The sequence below is a fragment of the Anarrhichthys ocellatus genome, unplaced genomic scaffold (assembly GCF_004355925.1).
Source record: "Anarrhichthys ocellatus isolate YVR2014 unplaced genomic scaffold, GSC_Weel_1.0 scaffold197, whole genome shotgun sequence".
NCBI lineage: Eukaryota > Metazoa > Chordata > Actinopteri > Perciformes > Anarhichadidae > Anarrhichthys > Anarrhichthys ocellatus.
In genome coordinates, this window is record NW_022280227.1 from 119,639 (window position 1) to 134,736 (window position 15,098).

At 43.6% G+C, this 15,098-nt stretch overlaps 2 protein-coding genes across 2 annotated transcripts in view; one reads left to right on the plus strand and one right to left on the minus strand.

The window, feature by feature from the left end:
* LOC116400745 (voltage-dependent T-type calcium channel subunit alpha-1I-like) overlaps positions 1 to 15,098 on the minus strand; it is a 153,271-nt gene that overhangs the window by 119,609 nt on the left and 18,564 nt on the right. The window lies entirely within an intron of this gene.
* LOC116400743 (GRB2-related adapter protein-like) overlaps positions 5,089 to 15,098 on the plus strand; it is a 55,012-nt gene continuing 45,002 nt past the window's right edge. Inside the window, exons 1-2 of the mRNA XM_031878739.1 lie at positions 5,089 to 5,160; positions 8,818 to 8,939. Of these exons, the coding sequence (XP_031734599.1) occupies positions 5,089 to 5,160; positions 8,818 to 8,939 (194 nt within the window). The remainder of the gene's footprint in view (positions 5,161 to 8,817; positions 8,940 to 15,098) is intronic.

Below are 15,098 nucleotides of genomic sequence, written 5' to 3' on the forward strand. Positions count from 1 at the left end.
GTTTATTCATATTAAATACAGTATTCCCTCTGTTTATTCATATTAAATACAGTATTCCCTCCGTTTATTCATATTAAATACAGTATCCCCTCCGTGTATTCATATTAACTACAGTATTCCCTCTGTTTATTCATATTAAATACAGTATTCCCTCTGTTTATTCATATTAAATACAGTACTCCCTCCGTTTATTTATATTAAATACAGTATTCCCTCTGTTTATTCATATTAAATTCAGTATTCCCTCTGTTTATTCATATTAAATACAGTATTCCCTCCATTTATTCATATTAAATTCAGTATTCCCTCCGTTTATTGATAATAACTACAGTATTCCCTCTGTTTATTCATACTAATTACAGTATTCCTCTGTTTATTCATATTAATTACAATATTCCTCTGTTTATTCATACTAATTACAGTATTCCTCTGTTTATTCATATTAATTACAGTATTCCCTCTGTTTATTCCAAAATAATCATAAAACACTGCCTTTGTCCCACATATCAGACTCTGGATTTTGAATCCAGCAGAGTTAAAGCATGTAGGAATTATTCGTAGCAACAAATAGCTGCCAAAGGGCAGCAAATGAACATTTATGTAAAAGATTTACATATTATTGCCTGAAATGAGTTTTTTGTTACAATGGACTGAGCCCGCTCTCTTGCTCTCTTTATGTCTTCTATAATTAACAGACTGCAGCAGGTACCCTTCGTTTAGTGGACCAGACATTATACAGCGTAATGCTGTGCTCTGACTGCCCCGCAGAGACAAAGAGAGAAGAGAAGAGGAAGAGGAACGGAGTGAGATGAATAAAGAAAGAGGTAAAGAGAGAGAAGGGACGGAGACTGGGAGACGGAAGAGGACGGAAGAGATGAGTGGGGGAAAAAATATGTCTCATCGGGGTTTGGTGAAGCAGTAAACGCAACAGGAAGCTGACGTCTGATCAGAGCCTAATGGGGGGGGGGGGGCAAGCAGCGTGGCTTCTGCCATAACGGAGAATGGCGAGGTGACTGGTTGAGAGCCGATGAATTACTCAGCTTCCTGTTCAACTCTTCAGCAGCGCTGTCTCAGCCCGTCTGCGTTGAGTTTCTAACCTCGAATAAACGGTCCAGTGTTGGTGTTCTCTCCAGCGCCAGCGGGCTGTCTCTCTGGGCCTCAAGCACAGATGGACTACTTCCACTCATTCAGTCGTCTGGTAATGACAGAGCACCGGCAGGTCACAAACAAATGGTTAGCTTGACGTACCGAGTCCATTACAGATAATGGTAGAGGACTTAAAGTGGAACAGGGGGAGGGGGGTTGAATTCAAGTGGAGGGAAGAAAATAGGAACAACGGGTTGGAGTCCAAGGCGTAGTGGGTTCAGAACATGTTTCATCCTGCTCTTAAAGGTTCACAGTCAGACACTGGTGCATTGATAATATACTGAAGAAAGTACAAAGATATAAACACAATGACTGTTAACATGCTGATGTTTAGCCAGGCGGCAACCTCTGGTTGACCGACATGTGGAACTGACCACATAAATCTGATCAGCTGCCAAACAATATATTTCAACATGAATTACTTTTTTTGTAAACTGATGGAGACAAGAAAACATAATTTTTAGCTTTGGAAAGACAATTGTATTTAAGTTTCACAGAGAGCAGCTTCTTTAACAAAGGTCCCTGAAACAGAAGTATTTCTTGGATGGTTTGGAGTTCAGTGGGCGCATGGGATAGTTTGATACGAACAGGTTTTTTGGAAGTTAAATGCAATGGATTCAAGTCTACATTTGTCCAAAAGGAGTAAAAGGACAATGACTGGAACAAAAAACTATGCATGCACTCTCCCGATAAATCGTCCGGTGCCAAGTTCTGATCCAATACCAGTTCTGTCTTTTCCCCAGATTTACTGTATACCTCACTGAGATTACAGTCAAACTGAGTCTGGAGCCCACGAGGACTAACTGAACGAATGCACTGAATGTTTTAATGATCACTCAAGTCCCAACCGCATCAGAACACCGAGACATATGGTAGATTTCATTAACCGGAAAGCTCTCAGGACAGAATATCCAGAGGGTCAACAGACATTAGTTTCACAGAGACAATCATGCTGAGTGGAATACAGAACAGTTGCGGGGCTCTCTTGTGATTGACAGGTCTCTAGACGTATGTACGGCGTCTCTACGGTCACTGCTCCACAGTACAAATATGGTCACTTCCTGTTCACTGGTTGCGAAAAAACAAGATGGCGACGGCCAAAAAGCTGAACTTGAGGCTTCGAGACCACAGTCGACAAACCAGTGGGTGAAGGTCTTGTACACGGTCTATGCTCAGACTCTGCTTTATTGAAGAAAGGCTGACGTCACAGTCTTATATGTTGTGTTTTGCACAGAAGTGCAGTGTGTGTTAATCTGTGTCAGCACGTCTGCATTTCCACACGTGCAACGTGTATACAGTTGGTGGTTCTTCCTGTGAGAGTGGAGTTCGATCAGTGTGGTTCTCAGCGTGTCCTCCATTAGTCTAGATGTGCGGGTGTGACGGTACCAGACCACTAGGATCTATGGCTGGTAAAAATAGACGGAAGCAGCTGTAGCGCCATGTAGCCCGGCACTAATGCAATCCATCTGTAGTCACACGATCGGCCCGCACTGCTGAGGGACAAAAGGAAGCCGCGTCCCTAAATCACCCTTTTTAACTTGCTGGGTTAAAGGATCCTCGGATACTAGAGAGCCATGAGGTGGAACGTAAATAAACACGTCGTTAGTGTGAGCGATATCTCGCTGCCACTGACTGGGAGGGGAGCAGTGTGGAACGTAGGTTTGTTTTAAGCCGAGCTGCTCCTCTCGGTTTCTGAAAATGTCGCGTTTCTAAAAATATTCCCTCAGCCGTTGAGCACAAAGAAGCGAGTCTCACATTCATTTTAGATATTCTAACTGCACACAAATTAGTTGTTTTTTAAACACCTGAGGAAAAAAAGAAAAGAAAATCACTGATTTGTTCTTTCAAATATATAATTTGAACCCTGAAATCATGTAATTTGCTCCCCTGATGTGATTCTTTGTGCCCTATAATTACATCATTACGGTATTGCAGAGGTCGGAACTGAATGTAAAAGGTTGGTGTGGCTGATCTAGTATGTTGGGGACGGACAGTCAGTGTTGGAAGCAACCCAGCAGCTGTTCTAGTGATAAATGCACACAAACTGTGGATTTCAGATGGACGTTGTTTCATCTCTCATTCTTTGGGGCAGTTATAAATGGACTAATAACCAAACATGATGATTTACTGACAGTTACTGTAGCAACACAATTAGAAATAAGACCTAAGTCTATTAGAGACCTGTCAATCACTGTGTAGCCCCGCCCTAAAGCATCCCCTGCTTTATGGTCTGTGTGACTCTAAATGGACCATAATGTACTAAATGAACATCATGCTGTATTGAAGAAGACTTGAAACTAGAGATTGAGACCATAAACTCATGTTTACAATGTTTACTGAGGTAATAAATCAAGAGAGAAGTAGAGTCATTTTCTCATAGACTTCTATACAACCAGAGGAGTCTTCACTCGGCAGAAGCGAAGGTTGCCGCCTGAGTAGGAGATATTGAATTTGTATTTTGTACAATTTGACTGGAATTTTATTGCCTGATTTGATATAATTGCTACATTTGAGTGCAGAGCTAGAAGGAAGTTGCCGCTTTTATTGTTGTAGTCTGAGTGAGGTCGTATCTGTTTAAAAAAAACGAACAAAGAAAACGTCAGAGGATCCGAGACTCCCAGGGATGCGACCCGCATCACATTTTAAATCCAAAGTGTGCTGAACACTAAACCAACAGTACGGTTTGGAAACACAGAGCTGGAAAGAAGGAGAAGCAGAGCGGAACGTTGCCAACGCTGCAGTGTAACCAACATGAGAGCCCACAACCCGCCGTCACTCGCATCTCTGTGGTCAAACCAGCCGATGCTACAACTGTAGTGCACCCATGTGACGTTCACGTTGAAAGCATTCAAACAGCTGACTGTGGATCTATGAATAGAAGCTAACAGATGTAGCAACGTTAGCGGGAGGGAACACGTGCGACTACGTTTAATGTTCCTATTAATATGTTAACAATGGGTATTTATATAAATACGTATATATAACATATACTTATGTTTCCTGTGTTCCTCATGAATTAGAAATAAAATAAGTCTAAATTATGAGGGAAATGTTTTTGTTCTTGTACATTTCTGACTACTCTGTCAATTTAGAGACTTTTCAAAGTAAAAGTCTCTAGACAACTGTTTTCCGCACGGTCTAGTGTTAAAAATGCAAACAAAGTTCTTGTAAATTAATATATATGTATGGAATCGGCACCCAGGTATGATGATAGTATCAGCTCCGGAGATACGCATGTTGCAGCAGCTCTATGATACATTACGCTGTTATTTCTACAGGTTCGGAGAGATGTTTCATAAGATAAATACACAAAACAATGTTGACATTGAAAATGAATGTCAGCAGGAGATTATTATCATCATGGAGGTAGTGAACCAGTGAGTCAACAACTGTTCGGTGAAGATGTTTACAGGACAAATACACGAATGAATAAATCAAACTGGACGTGATCGTGATTTATCTGCCAGCTTGTGATGTGAAATTAGTCAACTATTGATTGTTCAGCATTTTAATGGGATGCAAATGCATCCCAGATAAATGATCATTCATTTTTTTAATCTGGCTCGTTTTGTGGGTCATTACACACATTTAACAACTGCGAAACAATTCCATCTGCTTATTGCTAATACGACCGTTAGTTAGGCTTGTAAATGACATGACACTCTTTATTTGCTTCTATCCATAGCTACGGACACAACACTACTATTCTGTTGCCTTTCAAGAGTTGTACACTGATGTTTTATGTTCATTGTTAATATTGTGGTAGCTTCCTGGTGTAACATTGGGAGCCTGCAAGGACAGTCAGGGAACAATAAAAGCTTTGCAGATGATGGTCATGTTTAAATATGAGGTATCGTAGAGCAGCAGAGTGATGACAGGAGGAGAATCCAGATGAAAGGTCAACGGATCTCCAACGTTGTTGTGATTCATCCTGTGGGGAACATGAACGTCTGGAACGAATTCCACGTCGATGGATTCAATAACCGCAGAGTCCTCTCAAGAGTGGAGCTCACGGTAGCGCTGGAAGACAACTCACCGGAGTCCACGGGACTCTATCCAACAGTCCTTCAGATATTTCAGTCAGACCGCTATTGCCAAAAAATGAGGAGATAAAGAATCTCCGAGATGAACCAAAAATTGCACTTGTGACAGAAACATGAGTAATTATTGATTCATCCACCTGCATTCAAATACCAGCCTCTGCTGTAACAAATGACAGCTCATCATATCAGTGAGTCACCATCCCCATCATCAGGGCTCCTCATGGCTTTGGATTCAGTCCCGCACACACACACACACACACACACACACTCACTCACAATCACACACACTCACACTCACACACACACACACACACACACACACACACACACACTCACAATCACACACTCACTCACTCACTCACTCTCACACACACACACACACACACACACACACACACACACACACACACACACACACACACTCACACACACTCACACACACACACACACACACACACACACACACACACACACACACCTTGCAGGTTTCTGTTGATTAACTGAGAGTGATGAATGCGAGACATGTGAACAGAGGAACAGAAGCACATACAATGAAAGGAGAGGCATGCTGATGAGGAGGGTCAGAGGGCAACGCAAACGGTGTGGGAGGTCAGGGATCGGGTGGGTGTGGGGGGGGGGGGGTTGTGATGTAAGGAGCAGCTTTAGAGGGATGAGATGAAAGGGTGAGATGGTGGATGTGAGATTTGTGTGCATATTAGAACACGAGAGAGAGAGAGAGAGGCGGGGGTGTGCGATGATGGATGGCAAGAGAGGGGAGGGTGCGTGGGGGTGAAATGACAGATACCTCGTGAGTAACAGTGGGCCTGGGGCAAAATAACTCATCGCTGGAATTACACAGGAGGGTCCTGACTGTGTGTGTGTGTGTGTGTGTGTTAGAGTATGAGATACAGAAGCAGCAGAACATACTGTATATGTGTGCAAAGATGTGTGAGATGTGTGAGGATCCATGCAGAGAGAAGCAGCACAATTCAGCAGAGGAAAAGAAGGATGACAAGAACACTCCTGAGAAAGAGAGAGGGAGAGAGAGAGAGAGAGAGAGAGAGAGAGAGAGAGAGAGAGAGAGAGAGAGAGAGAGGGGGAGACACAGAGCGAGAGGGGGACACAGAGAGACAGACAGAGAGAGAGGATAAGTGGGCTGAGAAAAAAAAAGTGATGAAGATGAAGAGGGCTAAAACAACTGTGAGGAGATTAAGAGGTGTCCCAAGGTGAATCATAGAGAGTGGAAACGACGAGGACATAGAGACACACACACACACACACACACACACACAGCTTAGATCGTGCACACACAGCTTCTTTAGTACAGCATGATGTTCATTTAGGGAACTATGGTGGATAAAGTTGATGAAGAAGCGATGGAGAAGAAGAAAGTCGTGCAAATTATACGAGATCAGCCGGGCGGACACTGAATGTGGCGGACACTCTTTGCTGTAACGTTACGTCAGACTGAGAGGTGACAAACTCGTCCATACGAAGTACGAAGCAGACATCCTCCGTTTAAAGCTAATGGTGAAAACTATGAAAAACAAATAGATAATAACAAGCACAGGAGCCAGGAAGCCGGACAGGTGAGCAACGACAGGAAGTACGACGGAGGGAGGACAGGTGATCGGGAGGTGAATTAGTAAGTCAGCCACACAGGAAACTAGAGCATCACTACAGAAGACAAGACGGCAGACTGAACCTCCACCACATCCTTCATGACATCATCTCCTCTGCTCTCCCTCTCCTCCACCTGTCGCTCGCCCATGCAATGCACGAAGGTGTGCTAGTCAGCTCAGAGGGGATCTGTGCAGCTCTGCACCGACACTGTTTGTTGAAACCCCACCATGTTTGATATCAGGATTAGGAAGCGTGCTCTGTGCACAGCTAAAGAGGCTACACTGTGCTGAGGCGGAAAGTAAAGAGAGCAGCGCAGATAAATACACACTGAATGGCAGCAGAGGATTTGTGTCTCACAGCCTGGGTTGTATTGTAAACACACACACACACACACACACACACACACACACACACACACACACGTGTGAGCACACAGCGTTCAAATTGTGTAACGCGCTGGTTTTATGTAAGTGTGTCGCACACCCACTCACTGGGAGTTGACGGTGTGCAGAGCACCGAGGTAGAGAGGAGGGAGGGACGGAGAGGAAGAGCATGATGGAGGGAGGGACGGAAGAGGGGAAGACGGTGAAATGAAGTATAGTCGAACACTTGTTGTCAACAAGCAGCGCTACATGCTCATTTCTGATTAATGCGTTTGTTGTTCACTGAATATTCAGTTTCTATCTCTGTAAAAGACCATTCTAAGGGATTGTGAGTGACAGGTCTCCTCGTTACAGATGTGGTAACTTCAGTTCATCGGTTGCGGAAAAAAACAACAAGTCGGACAAAATGCAAGATGGCGACGGTGAAATCGGCGAATTCGAGGCTTCAAAACGTCGTCAAACGAAAAGGTGACGTCACGAGGACTACGTCTACTTCTTATATTCAGTCTGTGGTCTCCATCGCACCGCAATATTCCATGTGATCGGAACAACAACACTTCCTCTAAAATTGTCCACGAGTTGCAAAACACCCTAAAAGTGAGAATAAATCAGCTGTAAAGCTTTATCGTGTTCCTTTTGTGTGAACATATTCTCCTCACCAGTGCTGCTCGTGTGGAGGCAGAATGTATTGCCTCACAGCAGGAAGGTTCTGACTTGTGTGAAGTTTGCACGTTCTCTTCGTGTTCACACAGGTTTCCTGGGTGGCGGATGTGTTGACTTCCCCTCATTGTCTGGAGACTTTAAATTGCTTTCAGGTGTCGTACGAGTGTGTTAATCCATCGCTGCGCGGAAAAAACAACAAAATGAATGCAGGTTCCTGAGAGATCCGTCTAACGGCAATATTCAAAATGCTCTCCTTCAGGTTGATGGAGCAGAAGATGCGAGGAGATTGGAACATCCATTTTGCCGGCGAGCAGGGTGTGAAACATACAACACTCCGCCATCCATCAGCACGAATGATCATGAAGCCGGGACGCTTCTGCTCAAGCTGTGAGACAACGTGCCCGGAAAGGACGTCTGAGGGACGACGTGTGAACACGCTCAGTGTCTGAGTCTCCCTGAGGGGAACCAATCAGACGGGGCATTTCACACGTTGTATTTACGATGTGAATGAGTCGACTGAAAGTTGACAGGAAATGAGTGGTGACCAGCTGCATTACTTTCACAGCAAGGTGTCGCATCATTCCCACGGTAAATCACTGTGAAATCAAAGCCGTTTACCAGATTACTGTTTAGCGGTATGTTGCTGTAACAGAACAAACTCACTACACTTAAGTTAGAGTGTTTAAAAATATATATTTTCTAAATGCATGTTATGGTAACATGTCATCACGCGTCACGTTGTTCAGCTGTTTTATGCCCCGTGCAGTTCAGGGAGAGGACTGTTATGACTTGTAGAGATTCAATTAATCTATGCGACACATATTTGATATTTCTTTTGGGTAACTGAGTTGTTATATTAATCGGGAAATAAGAAAATAATCTTTAGAATAATCAATAAACTAACTAACTAAATAAAGAACCGTGAGAGTTTTTCATCTGTGGACATTTTCCCTCGACAGCTCAAGTCACCCAAACGCAAGAGCTTCTGGCAAAACAACCCGGGGTCGACACCGGAGCATCACTTCGTATTCTTTGGCACACATGATGAAGCGGGTGACGCCAAAGTTGTGCACCCTTTCCTGTCAGTGTCACAAACTGTTTTGCCGTTTAAACGTATTAATCTGTTCTTTGTGGACTGGACATCTCTGGGTCATATTTCATTGTGTCACTGGTATCTTAAGCGTCTGAATCCCGCACCACTCACAGCTCACTACGCGTTGGGACCCCCGGCACGCTGCAGCACAATGCTTCTGACGTGCAGTCAGTGCAGGCTGGTTAGCTTTCAGACCGCGTGGCGCGTTTATGCCACAAGCGCCAAAATTGCAATCTGGCAACAGTTTGTGAATCCCAGCTGAAGCTCTCTTCACACTGACACAGCTCTGACGGGACTCTTTCTACAGAGCTGTGTGACCAGAAGGCTTTAGGTACATTCATGGATGAGCGATCTGAGGACAGAAGAGGTCAAAGGTAACCAGGTAAAGAAGATGTGACGCCGTGCTACGACCAGATATACACCAAATAAAACAGGTAACTGTGAGACTACACACTGGAAGCAAATATGTGATGTGTTTCATGTAAACATCACATTGTGTTATATATATATATATATATATATATATATATATATGGTTGATGTAAATGTCATCACTGCAGCATAAAGGAACATCTAGAGGGTTACAAAGAGGAGTGACGTGAGAGAAGAAGAAAAGACATGTGTGTTTGTGTGTTTGTGTGTTATTAAAAATGCTGCACAATCATTGAAGATGTATTTTCTCTCCACTTTCCATTTCCTCTGTTCACCTGCGTCGCTCTCTGAAGCTGCAGCACAATGGCTCCTCCATCTGCCTTCAATGTTGTTTTCCTGCCTTTCATGAAACTCGTCTTTCCTGGTTTTAATTTATTTCGATGTGTTTATCCTCTATCGGCTTCTTTGCCTCTTTTCTTCTGCTTTCAGCGACCGCCACCCTGTGATCTCCACATGTGACCGTCTCTTGTTCACGCTCTTTTGAAGCCTGTCCGATGTAGCGGAACAAAGTACTTTTTCCAGTGAACCCACAAGGGGTCACTGGAAAAATGTGAGGAGTCACAAGATGATAAATGAGACTTAATAAAAAAAGAAACATACAGTACATATTTCTGCTCCACAGAATGCTTTGTCTTATCTCTGCAGCCCCCCCGATGTTTCCCTCAGATGCCATCAGTCTGTCAAACTCTACAATATCACTTTTAATTTGTAGCACCATGATCCACAACATGAACCTTCCTCTTCCTTCTGCAATAACTGACCAACTTCTTTGACCACAGGTTGTGAATAGAGCATTGAGATATAATCAACTGTCAAGGTAATATGACCAACTTGCGAGCAAAAGGTTGTCGTGTTTCTGTTGTCGTGTTTCTGTTGTCGTGTTTCTGTTGTCGTGTTTCTGAATGGAAGTCCAATGTTCTCTCTTTTAGCTCAGACTTTGGTCCCTACCGACTCCTGTGAGAGGGAAGCAGTGACGTGTGGCTGAGCGCTGAACAATGAGCTGAAACTCGTTACAGAGCTCAGTCGAGTCGAGTGCAGCAGCAGATGATAATTCTCTTGTAAAAATAATTTACAGCCAATTTAAAGACAGTTATGAAGTCGTTATAATTAATTTGATTTGTGTCTTCAGTAGCCAGGACAGTCCCTCGTCACGCACATCTGTGGCTCTTATTCTGGAGGGAAACTTTCTCTTTCTCTTCTTCTATTAACATCCACTTAAAGAGTAGCAGCTTTCCCCGCCTGCAGTAACATATGTTCCAGTTCCCTTCAGTATGCTGCCCCCTTGTTCTCTCTCTCATTCAATACTAACTGATTTAGATTAACAGCAGCTCTGTGCTCCTTGAATTGATCCACTTTCAGGTGAAAACGTAAGTGAAGCGAGGCTCTGCTGCAGCTTTACTCTCAGGAATGATCGGTATATCCATCCTCACACATCCGTGCTCCCAGCGGAATAAACTTGTTGATTTAATGAGCTGTGATATAATACCCACATGCCACCACTAAGATGTCTAAACCCTCTGCACTTTCAGTACCACGAGTATCTCTAGTTTCAAGTCTTCTTCAATAAATCATTTAGTACATTATGGTCCATTTAGAGTCACACAGACCATAAAGCAGGGGATGCTTTAGGGGCGGGGCTACACAGTGATTGACAGGTCTCTACCAGAGACGTATGTATAAGAAGTCTCTACGTCACTCCTCCTCAGTCCAGATATGGTCACTTCCTGTTCACTGGTTGCAAAAAACAACATGGCGACGGCCGTAATCCAAGATGGCGATGGCAAAATCGCTGAATTCGAGACTTCAAAACATCAGTCCACAAACCAATGGGTGACGTCACGCTGGCTGCGTCCGCTTCTTATATACAGACTCTGTGTTAGCACAAACCCCCACCTGACAAATAAACGCAAGTTACAGAGTCCTCCTACCGACGACGTGGACAGTTTCACAGCGGTCGGACAATAAATGGCAACATACAAATAGTGAAATCACTATTACACTAGTCTGTGATACAAAAAGGAATATGCTAGCTGCTAGTGTGTGTTTCATAGCGTCCATAGCACGTTATTATTCATTAATAAAAAGCTATTTAAACAGGAATGCATCTATGACATGATGACAAACACACCACAGCTGTCGCTTCATTACAGCTCAACAATTGGAAAGAAAACTGCTAAAATAGCAACTAAAGTATTGTTTGTACTAAGTTGCAAGTCCACAATAATACATGCGTGTGCTGGTTTCTTCCTTTAATCATATTTATTAGATCAGCTCCGTGCCTGACTATTTTTATATTCGTTTCTGGCACCGTTTAGTTATTTTGGACTGAAAAATAAAATGTTGTTTTATTAGCCAGCGAGTGATGAGAGGAGGTAGATGTGACGGGTGTGAACAGATGGAGGTTACACAGGCCGAGCGAGAGATGGAAGAAGAAGCTCGACAATATATTGAAACAGCCGACACGACCGAAGACACATTCTGCTCAAAAGAGTTTGCCGAAGCCGTCGCTTCTCTTTGTCGTCTTGAAACAATGAAACACGTCGACACCAATCGTTGCTCAGTCACATTTAAACACAAGACGATCGTCTACACGTGACAGTGAGTTATATTCATGCACATCGTTACAGCAGCGTTAAGGGAAGGCTCGTATGAGCAGGTCTGCAAGGCTGCTTAGTTCATGTCAGTGACCTTTCGGTTGCTAATACGAAATATCTCAGAACAATATGCATCTGTATCTGTATCTGTGAAAGTCTTTTTTAGAAAAGGTTCAATATTTAAGCAGTTATTAAACCAGGAGTGATTCTAACCCTTTGTGTTTTAGACATCAAAGCTGTTCTGCTCCTTTACAACGAGTCACTTTCCCCTCAGTAAACATTGTAAACATGAGTTTATGGTCTCAATCTCTAGTTTCAAGTCTTCTTCAATACAGCATGATGTTCATTTAGTACATTATGGTCCATTTAGAGTCACACAGACCATAAAGCAGGGGATGCTTTAGGGCGGAGCTACACAGTGATTGACAGGTCTCTACCAGAGACGTATACGGCGTCTCTACGTCACTCCTCCTCAGTCCAGATGTCACTCCTCCTCAGTCCATATATGGTCACTTCCTGTTCATAGGTTGCAAAAACAGCCAAGATGTAACAGAGGAAATCGCCAAACTCAAGGCTTCAGAACATCAGTCCACAAACCGACATACAGTCTGTGGTTCTCACTCTGAAGTCGTTAAATACGGCAGCTTGGTCAGCGGCCGTACGCGTCAAACTAAGACGCTCTACGTGGCCGTAGATGTGAATGGAGAAAGTCAGATGACGGAGTATAAAGTTAAGTTCAGTAACCTATGAAACGTTAACTAATGTTGCGTATCTTAACCCAACGCACGATCTTTTCCTAAACCTAACCAAGTATTTTAAACGTAAGATTAAAGTGTATGAACGTAACATGCAGAACGTGACACATAAACTGACACTAGAGGAGTACGTAGAGCGTCATAGATGAAGTTGCTGCCGTATATTTGACGAGTTGGGAGAACATGTTGCTCTTACAGCGTCATTTCATAAGGACCAGGACTCTGTGTGTAACATCCTGACAAACCGTCCTATCACAACAGGGAGGTAATTAAACAAAGACCTCAATGTGCAAAGAAAAATGTCCAGATATCAGTAGAATCAGAGATGCGGTTAGATCGAAGTGAACCCACACGTCTAAAACTAATTCTGCATTGTTTTCATAAAAGGTTATGAACTGTGATCTGCTGTGTGGCTTCAGGACAAAACACTTTGTCTCAGACTTTCCCAATACTTTTTTTCCACCTCAGTGGAAAGCTTGCATGTTTTTTTCTTGTTAAAGTAAATTAATGAAGCTTTGTTGTCTATTTATTTGAGATATTTTCCACTTTTGCGTCACTTCCCTAAAGTCAACACGGTAGAAATACAACAGCAACAGACAGCAGCACTTTATCTTAGTTCCAGTCAAAACTTTAGATGTTTTTCAATGATGGTGATAATCGTTTAACCCTTTTTGACAGATTCGCCGTCGCCGATGAGCCATCAGTTGCAGCGCTGGACGATATCGGATCATATCTGACATTCACACGCCTCTGCTAGAGCTTGATGCAACAGTCTGTGTGGGAGCCAAACTACGCAGCAGCCATCGATTACCTCGTGGGTGTGCTGACAACCATATTTTGCTTCACAAAAAAAAAAGAAAAATATATATAAAATAACTCTTTACTGCTCCACTGATCCATTTGAGCGGTTTATTATTGATGCAAACCTTCAGATACGAAGCGGCAAGAAATAAATAAGAACGATAAGAAAAGAAGAAAGTTTGCTCGCTGGGCAGGTTCTACTCCGGTGAAGTGAAAACATGCTGCGATCACCGGACAACTGTACTAACTGCACTGTTAGGCCGTGCACTGTTAGGCCGTGCACAGCCAGGCCGTGCACTGCCTTACACATTGTTGGGATTCTACAATTATCAAGACACACCAGATGAGGAAGTTGAAAAACACAGCACTGCATGTAGAGAGGCTGACGAGTGAACCAGCTAGTCAACCGTGGTTAATCTGCGTGGTTAAGCTTCATCCTAACTAGTCGAAAGCCTGCAAGAAGAAACGACACGGCGACGGCTGGAATCCAAGATGGCGACAACGAAATCGCCGAACTCGAGGCTTCATCAGACCACGACGTATACTTCTTATATACAGTCTATGATCTGTGTGTGAAGACGCGTTTGTGACTCTCACGGTCCGCTAGTGTGAGCAACGATGAAAGATGGAGACAACTAAATCACAGAATTTTGGACATTTTTACATATAATTTGTGTTTTCGACTGACACACAGACGGCGGTAGCGCTCTCGATACTGTACGTGTGTGTGTGTGTTGTAAGTGACGTGTGTGTGTGTGTTTTAAGTGACGTGTGGATGTGTGTATACTGTATACTGAAGAGGTAACTGTGAGTAAAGCTGTTGAATGCTCCCTTCCTGTTGTGAGTGTGATGGATAGGGGTAAAGAGGGTCAACCTCCTCCATCTGGACTGTGACCCCCCCCCCCCCTCTTCTTTTAGCTCTGTGCTACCATTCATCTTCATCACAGTCTTTCTCACCCTCAACACTGAGCCAGCGCTCTCTCACTCACTGCACCATGGGACCACACAGGGACTGTTGGCGTGAAGGTTTTGAAGCGACTCTTTTGATGTTTGCATCACTACACCACGATTCAGTCATTACACAGTTTGCCTTATTTATTGGCCATTCTTCAAGAGGTCTTTCTCAGGTCAACAAGCCGCGTTTTAACGTAAAAACTGCTTAGAACTGTAGCAGCACACTCAACAAATTCCCTCAAGTCCACTTATTTACTTCAGAACTGAACAAGCCGACACGTGGTCCGTCGTCGAGTGTGTCGGCCAAGCACAGCCACCTACAGACGCTCCAATCTCTGTTCTTCCTTCCTGATGTCTGCGAATAACAGCTCATCTTCTTCAGAAGGTTCACAGGACTTAAAAGGACATTTTACATATTTGACACGTGTGTCGTTTTAAAGGAAACATGCTCTTCGATCACACCGGAGTGTTTTGGGGCGCAGTAACATACAAGGAACATCTTTAAACAATGACCAGCAGACGGAAGAGGAAGTCTTGGCCTGGATATGCGATGCCTGGATATGCGATGCCTGGATATCCGATGCCTGGATATCCGATGCCTGGATATCAGA